Source organism: Vipera berus, assembly GCF_964194415.1.
Source record: "Vipera berus genome assembly, chromosome: 2".
NCBI lineage: Eukaryota > Metazoa > Chordata > Lepidosauria > Squamata > Viperidae > Vipera > Vipera berus.
In genome coordinates, this window is record NC_138203.1 from 98,926,806 (window position 1) to 98,936,230 (window position 9,425).

General features: G+C 39.6%; 1 protein-coding gene across 1 annotated transcript; it reads left to right on the plus strand.

The window, feature by feature from the left end:
• The first annotated feature begins 6,667 nt into the window (after window positions 1-6,667).
• LOC308661762 (large ribosomal subunit protein eL19) lies at window positions 6,668-7,337 on the plus strand. Its single transcript, XM_081316937.1, has one exon. The coding sequence runs from the start codon at window positions 6,695-6,697 to the stop codon at window positions 7,283-7,285; it is 591 nt and encodes a 196-aa protein (XP_081173063.1). The 5' UTR covers window positions 6,668-6,694; the 3' UTR covers window positions 7,286-7,337.
• The last annotated feature ends 2,088 nt before the right edge of the window (window positions 7,338-9,425 follow it).

Below are 9,425 nucleotides of genomic sequence, written 5' to 3' on the forward strand. Positions count from 1 at the left end.
GCAAGGAAAGGTTGTGGTTTGGTTTTTTTCCAGATGATTAAAATTGGTTGGTTCCTACCTGAAGGAAAGAGACCTACATTTGGTGATTCAGGACTGAACTATTGCATGTATCCCTAATCTGAAGATGTTCAGAAATTGCAGGTGTCCAAGAAATTGGGGGAAAAGTGAAAAATTGGGCCTCTTGGAGTCTGACATTATCCCTTGTGATGGAACAGTTTCACTCCTGCCAATTGACTTTTGAGCCAAATATAGATGGTCACGAAGGTCCATAAAGCATTGTATAGTTTAAGTCTAATGTATTGCCCAGAATGTTTGCTCCCATACAGTTTGTCCCATATTTCTCAATCATTAGTGGGGCAGGTCATACAAGAGACAACCTACTGTTGTTGTTGTTATTTAGGTTTAATACATCCACCCATTTTAGTGACCAATTCGGCCTTCTCTGTAGAGAAATAAATTGCTAGCGATATTGTAGCAAATCTATTCTTTACCCTAATTTAGGAAAGACATTGAAACAAATCTACTTTCTCAAAACTTTTCATGTCACTGTTTAAGCTATTATGTTTCACTGATATTAAGGGTTGTTTTTTTTAGGAAGCTTTAACTGTATCTTGGAGCAGGCAGCATACAGCATTTATAAATATACAAATAATGGGTTATAGCTGTATGTATAAATGCACATGTAAAACCCATCCAATTCATATAGGAAGACCTTGACCTACAACCACAATTGAGACCAAGTGTTCTGTTGTTAAGTGAGACATTTGTTAAGTGAGTTTTGCCCCATTTTACGATCTTTCTTGCCATAGTGCCTCCTTAAGTAACACCAGCTGCCTGCAATTAGTGCAGGTTCGCATCCCACCAGGCTCAAGGTTGACTCAGCCTTCCATCCTTCCGAGGTAGGTAAAATGAGGACCCAGATTGTTGGGGGCAATAAGCTGACTTTCTAATAATGCCGCTTGGGTGTGTGTGTGAAAACCCTAATAAGCAGGCATATACATAGAATGAAGGCTACTGCTAAGCTTGTAAGCCGCCCTGAGTCTTCGGAGAAGGGCGGGATATAAATGGAATTAAAATAAAAATAAATAAAATAATAGTTGTTAAGTGAATCACTGCAGTTGTTAAGTTAGCAATGCAGTTGTTAAGTGAATCTAGCTTGCCCACTGATTTTGCTTGTCAAAAGATCGCAAAAGGTGATTGTATGATCCTGGGACACTGTGACCATCATAAATATGATTCAGTTGCCAAGTGTCTGAATTTTGACCACATGACCATGGGGATGTTGGAACAGTTAAAAAATGGTCATACGTCATTTTTTCCCAGTGCCCTTGTAACTTTTAATGGTCACTAAATGAACTGTTGTAAGTCAAGGACTGCCTGTACTCTTAAATAAGAAAATGCAAAGAGAATAGCTTTTCTTTTATAAAGGATTATCATTGTATGGATCAAAGCCAGTTACCTAAAAAAAAAGATGGCCAAGATCTGATCTACTGAAAATTCTGGGATCTCAGCTAATTTTTGCCATGATAGTTAGGACTAACAGAAGCTGGAATTTAACCATATCCGGAGAACGATGAGAGATCCCTGTAGAGCAGAGGTGTCAAACTGGTGGCCCGCAGGCTGGATGCATCTGGCCACGTCCACCCCAGCTCCACAAAGGTAAAAAAGTCACGATACATCGCGTGACGTGATCGAGTTTGACACCCATGCTGTAGAGTATGGTGAGATGTCTGCTCATGATAGTTAAGGCAGTGATTGTCAGTCATGAGGGAGAGAAAGGACTTTAAATCAGTTAGAGGCAATGGGCCAATTTACCTAAATATGGAAAGTTCATTCCAGTTAACCTGGTGATTTTTTAAAATTAATATTAGCTATACAAAAATGTTCTACCGGTAATTAAGTTTTGAGGCCATGAAATATTAGCCAGTCCACCTAATACTAACCATGTCAGCCATAAGGGGGGGGGAGAAAGAAATGTGTGAAAAAGTATATTATTGTGGGAAAACAAAATGGAGATCTTGAAGTTTCTTTCTCATTCTCTCAGTTTTCTTACGTATTTATGGAAGTGATTTGCTTCTCTAAGTTATTTTGGTAGTTATTTTAATTGTTTCTTGTTAGTTAAATGCCAAATCATATCTTATTGTGGAGCACTTAGTTATAGACCACTGTAGAGTTCATTGTAAACATGTTTTACTGTTAATTTGTAATGCAAATGCTAATAATAATAAGAAAATAATATTGGATTGGCTTTAGCGCCTTGGAAATAAGATCAACATTTTTCACGATCCTGTTTAAGAGGCAGCCCTCAGTGAACTAAAATTCATTAACTTTTCTTTCTTAAGTAACCAATGCAATTAGTTTTTAATGTTCTTCTGTGCCAGTGGAAGAAAATAAATCCATAGCAGTTAAACAGAGATGGAAACATCTCTCTCTCTCTCTCTCTCTCTCTCTCTCTCTCTCTCTCTCTCTCTCTCTCTCTCTCTCTCTCTCTCTCTCTCTCTCTCTCTCTCTCTCTCTCTCTCATATCTTCTGGTTACATTTGCCTTATCTTTAGATACATTTTTATCTCATACTCTAATGGCCAATTCAGTAAAATAATTAAAACTTTATTTATACATCTTTCACCCAGATAATATAGATCTAACCATTACAGCCTTTCAATTTATTCAAAAGCCGAATCCTTCCAGAGCTTGTTGGCAACAAAATGAATTCAAGGACAAAGCTTCTTCTATGTTTCCCTTCTACCTCACAGCCATCAAGTCAAAATTCTCATATCAAGGCATTATTGGGACAACAGTACATATCTTGAGGGTCAAGAGATAACTTGTTCTCAGCACTTTAAGACCGGCTGCTTTGGAAAACATAAGCAGCAGCTGGGGGGTGGGGTGGGGGGTTAACTTTTAGCCAAGGAACAATTATTGTCAGTTTAATCCGCACGTAAAGAGGAAAGGCACATTTTTTTGCTTTGGGATCTACTGTGTTACGAGAGGTCTATTGCTCCCCCCACCCCTGCCATGCTGATGTGACAGACTCAGTGTTATAAAAATGTTGGTGTACGTTCCATCAACCTGATTGTAATTTCTGTTTTCTCTTAGATCGCCCCATTTTCTTCCCGGTCGTGGTTGCTTGAATATGTAATAGGTACCTCCACCTGGGTGATGGGCACTTCCCGTGACTCCTTGGGAGTACCTGACAACTGCACAGCTCCAATTTTTAATAGACTCAGAGTAGTTTTCTCTCAGAGAAGCCTTAAAAACTCCCCAAGGAGAGATCATCAAGCGGAATGGTCCCTGGTGCAGGATTTATTAGCAAGCAGGATAGGGAGGTTGATTAGCCAGCGTGGCTGAACAGACATGCTGTCAGGCAGGCCTCTTAATCCAATCAGTTATCTGTCACAGGGAGAACTGTCTGGAGTCCCAAGAGCGGTGCATCCCTTGCACACTGGGCCCCACATCTCCTTACCTAACAAGGAGCATTCTCCTTGCTGCCCATGGAAAGTTTCTTCCTAATAGAAGAAAAAGGTGATATGCTTTCCATAGGAGCCATGGCAACATGGGCTGGCTTAAAACAGCTTTACATTCTGAATTGCACCACCATCCTGAATCTGTGGGAACAGACTGAGGACAGAGAAAAGCCACACTTTCAGTTTGTGAATCAGTTTGGCACCAAGACAGGATAAGGGGGTGTGTGTATGTGTGTGTGTGTGACATGATAGCAGTGTTCCAGTATTTGAGGGGCTGTCACAAAGAAGAGGGGGTCAACTTATCTTCCAAAGCATCAGAGGGCAGGACAAGAAACAACGGATGGAAACTAATCAAGGAGAGAAGCAACCTGGAATTAAGGAGTAACCTCCTAATAGTGAGAACAATTAACCAGTGGAACAGCTTGTCTCCAGAAGTTATAGGGGCTTCATCACTGGAGGTTTTTAAGAAGAGACTGGACAGTCACTTGTCTGAAATGGTATAGGGTCTCCTGTTTGAGCAGGGGGTTGGACTAGAAGACCTCCAAGGTCCCTTCCAGCTCTATTCTGTTCTGACATTCTGACAAGATAATAAGACAAGTGGATAAGGAGTCCTAAGATTGGGTGGTAGGAGTAAGATTGAAAGCTGTAAGGCCCTTCTTGCATTGCCTATTGGTGTTTTCCTTGATCAGCAGAACCTCAACAAATAATGCCATGTAAATAACCACAGAAGGTCCACTTCTGTTCTAGATTTCCCTCTCCTCTCTTTTGACACTGAATTTGAATTACTAAATGCAGAAATGCAGAATGGGGCTTATCTTCCAGCCTGCAAACTGCGCTGAATCATAGCTTAGAAGCTGCTTCAAGTACGAGCAGTGATGAAGGATGCTTGATGCTAAACTTCAGCAATATCCGAATGTCCTGGACAATGGTGCTGACTCTGTTTACACATGGAAGAAATGTTGACATGAAGAAAACCAGTTCACTAGAAAATATTAAAGCTGAAAGACTGGAAATCTAGTTGGTATTATTATTAATTTTAGCACTGAAAAAAAGGTTCTTTTATATTGCTTTTTTGAGGGGGGGGTATTTTTTATTGGCTGTTTTGAGGGTTTGATTGAATGAAGAGACAGAATATAAATTGAAAAACATAGAGCAATCCTCTACACACCTCCCATGCCTCTAGGCAAATTTGTATTCGGAATCAGAAGGACCAAAATTATAACATCCTTTTCAAGGGCGGGGGTGGTGGTGGTGCTGGTTAAAATTTAATCCATGCTCTGAAAATATTTTCTTCTGATTACTAGGGCTCTTCTTCAGATTTTTTTTGTTTTTCAACCCAACCTGATGTATATCTATCAGTAAGCTGTTATTGCAATTATTCATGCCCTTCCAAAGATGCATAACTATTCCTCAAATCCTTGCTATTGCTTCCCATCACTGACACAAAATTCCTTCAGCCAGTGGAGGGAAAGGTTATCTGTTTATTTCCAAAAGCTTCAATCCCTGGAACTTTTAAGGAATTAATCTTTGGGGACAACAGATGCCATCTTCTTTCCCTTCAGCCTGGAAAGAAGTAAGTTCATGATGTTTTTCTCAAGGCCACTAACTGCAACGAAAGGTGGTAGACCTTAATTTTGTTTTTCATCTTCAAATGCTCCATTAAAAGGCCCCAATTTTATGCTCTTCCCTGTGATTCTGTGTGAGTGTGCCAATTGAATGTATTGTTTTCAAACTCAAATCCAGAAATGATAGATGACGACAGATAGAGAGATAGAGGTAATCTTTGATTTATGACCACAGTTGGAACTGGAACTTCTGTTGCTGAGCAATGAAGTCATTAAGTGAGTTGCAACCAATTTTGTGATCTTTCCTGCAATCATCATTAAGTGAATCACTAAGGTTGTTAAGTGATTCATGCGGTTGTCAATTGAATCCAGATCCTCCCATTGACTTTGCTTTTCAGAAGCCCCCTGGAAAAGTTCCCAGATGATCATGATTGCATCACCCTGGGATGCTGCAACTGTTAGAAATGCATGCCAATTGCCCAAATTTTGAACTTGTGACTGTGGAGATACTGCAACCATCGTAAATGTGAGGACTGGTCATAAGTAATTTTTTCAGCATCATCTTAATTTTAAATGTTGTTAAACAACATTTAAAGCAACAAAGATGATTAGGGGACTAGAGGCCAAAACATATAGGGAACGGTTGCTGGAATTGGGTATGTCTAGTTTAATGAAGAGAAGGACAAGGGGTGACATGATAGCAGTGTTCCAATATCTCAGGGGCTACCACAAAGAAGAGGGAGTCAAGCTATTCTCCAAAGCACCTGAAGGCAGGACAAGAAGCAATGGATGGAAACTAATCAAGGAGAGAAGCAACTTAGAACTAAGGAGAAATTTCCTGAAAGTTAGAACAATTAACCGATGAAACAACCTGCCTCCAGAAGCGGTGAATGGTCCAACACTGGAAGTTTTTAAGAAGAGACTGGACAGCCATTTCCCTGAAATGGTATAGGGTTTCCTGCCTGAGCAGGGGGTTGGACTAGATGACCTCCAAGGTCCCTTCCAACTTATTATTATTATTATTATTATTATTATTATTATTATTATTATTATTATTATTATTATTATTATTATTATTATTATTATTATTATTATTATTATTATTATTATTTAGTTGTAGGTCAATGGTGATAGACAGATAGATAGATAGATAGATAGATAGATAGATAGATAGATAGATAGATAGATAGATAGAATCAGAGAATAAAAAATGTACCTATCTTGACTGGAATAAGCAGTTTCTCTAAATTCCTTTAATTATACCTCTGAAATAAATTTGTTCCAAAATTCTTAAAGTTTGGGATCATTGAAATTTGATTTCAATGGAACATTTAAGGGTTTTTAAAAGAAATCTGTTACTAATAAAGTCCAAAGACTACTTAACCCAAAACAGATAATTCTTTTAAAATACATTGCATTCTACGCTGACAATATTCTATGTTATATTATATCATGCGCTGATAATTGTCAACTTCCACATTCAGTATAACCCTGACTTTAAATGCTGTTTGTTTTCTTCTCTGCCCTTTTATTCTGATGTTCGGTACCTGTATATTTTAGCCTGCATTTTTTTATGCTGCTGTTTGCTCCTCACTATCTCCCTTAATCCTAAAGATACTCTTTATCTCCTCAGTTGTTGCTTTTGAGTGCTGTCGGCCTTGCTGCCATGAGTATGTTAAGGCTGCAGAAGAGGCTGGCCTCCAGCGTTTTGCGATGTGGAAAGAAAAAAGTATGGTTGGATCCTAATGAAACCAATGAAATTGCTAATGCCAACTCTCGTCAGCAGATCAGAAAACTAATAAAAGATGGCCTAATAATCCGTAAACCTGTGACTGTTCACTCAAGAGCTCGATGCAGGAAAAATACCTTGGCTCGTCGAAAGGGCAGGCACATGGGCATTGGGAAGAGAAAGGGTACAGCTAATGCTCGTATGCCAGAAAAAGTAACTTGGATGAGGAGGATGAGAATTTTGAGGCGTCTTCTACGCAGATACAGGGAGTCCAAAAAAATTGACAGGCATATGTACCATAGCTTGTATTTGAAGGTAAAGGGTAATGTGTTCAAGAACAAGCGGATTCTTATGGAGCACATCCATAAGCTGAAGGCAGATAAGGCTCGCAAGAAGCTTCTGGCTGACCAGGCTGAAGCCCGCAGGTCTAAGACCAAGGAGGCCCGTAAGCGCCGGGAAGAGCGTCTCCAAGCAAAAAAGGAGGAAATTATCAAAACCCTATCTAAGGAAGAAGAAACTAAGAAATAATTTCTGCCTTTTTGTGTACATAGTACTCAAAGGGTATCTAATAAATGTCTTCCTCAGTTGTTCCTCCCTTTCCCAATTCCAAGAAGGTTTCTCAATCTTCATGTTTCTTCTAGTGCAGAATAGCAGTACCTAAGGTTGCAGAGGTGTAGGAGGTTTGGGTGTGACCCCCTACAGCTACAGTAAACTTCTGCCAAATTGTAATTTCATTAACCTTAATATGACACTGCCATATGGGGAAATTACTAAATCTTGTGATGGATAATCATATAAAATGTATTTAGTGTCATGTCATTGTTATGGGAGGGGGCACGATGGCTCAACAGGTAAAGATGCTGAGTTTGTCAGCTGGAAAGCTGACAGCCTGAGCTCTGAGCAATGGGGTGAGCTCCTATTACTTGCTCCAGCTCCTGCCCAGCTAGCAGTTTGAAAGCATGCAAATGCAAGTAGATTAATAGGTACCACCTGACCATGGAAAATGCCTTCAGACAATGCTGGTTTCCCTCAGCCAAGAAACGGAGATGAGCACCCACACCATAGAGTGGGGACATGACTGGACAGGGGAAACCTTTACTTTTTACTGTACATTGTTACTGAACTAAACTACACTCTTCTCCTGGACTCCCCTATTTGTTTTCCCCCCTCTTCCTATTCACTTTGGGGCTTGGGATTGCAATAGATCCTGCATTAGCTAAGGGGAAGTTCACATTCTGGAAGCGTTGCCCATCCTTGCTGGTGGCTACTATTCAGAATTTAAATTTGCAGTGAAATAGAGCCATAGTGGTAACAATGGAATTAATGGGAAACCCAACCAAGCACTTCACCTCTAAGAAACCCACTGCGACCTTCACCCCCACCAACCTTTCCCCTCTCAATTTACAGATTTCCTTGCATAGCTATCTGATCTCCTAAATGCAATGTCCCTGGAACTGTTGTTTCGGCAACCGCTTAGTTGAGACAATTCACTCTATCTCTTGACGCGTTGACATGCTAGTCTGGACTCTCTTGTGATCTACTGATTCTACTGTGGTTCTCTCTTCCGTTTCGCCTCTCTTTGGAGGCCTTTAGCTCAACATGGACACATTGGATCATACATAATTGCCACAAACAAAGCAACCAATTAAGAAGCAGGTAATGAAGATGATTTGAATGTACTCCAAAAGTCTGATGTTAAGCAGGTGTATCCTTTTCCAGGATCTTTCTTAGGTAGAGAATGTATCAGCCTTTCCAAGATAACTGTCCAGTGTTATTTGATTTTTTTAACCTGTCTTGAATAAAAGATAAGGTAATTTAACTTCAATAAGAGAATTGTTTTATCTTCATCTGTAGGTCTGCTAGAATTGTTTTTACAGCAGGTTTTAAATATGCAAGTTTGAGATAGACAACAAGACGAAATTGCCGGTTGAGATATTTGATTCCAATATAAACCTCTTCAAGCTTGCAACCCATACGTTTAACTTAATTAAAGTAAAGCAAAGTACTACTGTATATTTCCAGCCACTTGATTTTCTGTCATTTGGGGGATTTTCTTTTCTCCAGAAGCTTGAATCTGCAGTTTTGGGTCCCCAATTTTTTATTTTGTTTTTTAAAAAAAAAACAAATATTGAATTGTTACTGAAGATTATTTAAGTGCTCTACTTCCCTATTTTGTCAGGAGTGCTTACAAAAGTAAAAACTTTTGATTTGTTGCATGTGAGCAAGAGTGGAACAAAAATTCCAGTTTCCAACTGTTTAATGTCAGTCCTGCAAAGCAGCTATTTTCTTCTTCTTCTGAATCTCTTCCAAGATACTTCAGGAGAAAGACCCCCCCAAAAAATATAATAGCTTTGAACACCTGCAGCAACGTATTTTTTGCCTGCTGGGAATGTTGAAGCTTGTAGTCCCTGTCCTGTTTTTTGTGGGAAATGAAACTTCAGTAGGCAGGTGCAAGGCAATGTATTTTTCCCCCCCTAGCTGGCTGATATTTCAGTGCCAGCTTCTCTCTTGGATGCTGCTTCTTGGAGGAAGAATCACACTGTGATTTCAGCCAATCAGGAATTGCGTAATGGTTGAGTTGATGTTATGGGATGCACAGAAAATCAGAATGGGTTTCATGATAATGTCACCAAAGGGCAAATGGGGGCAGATAGGCCAGAAAAGATAC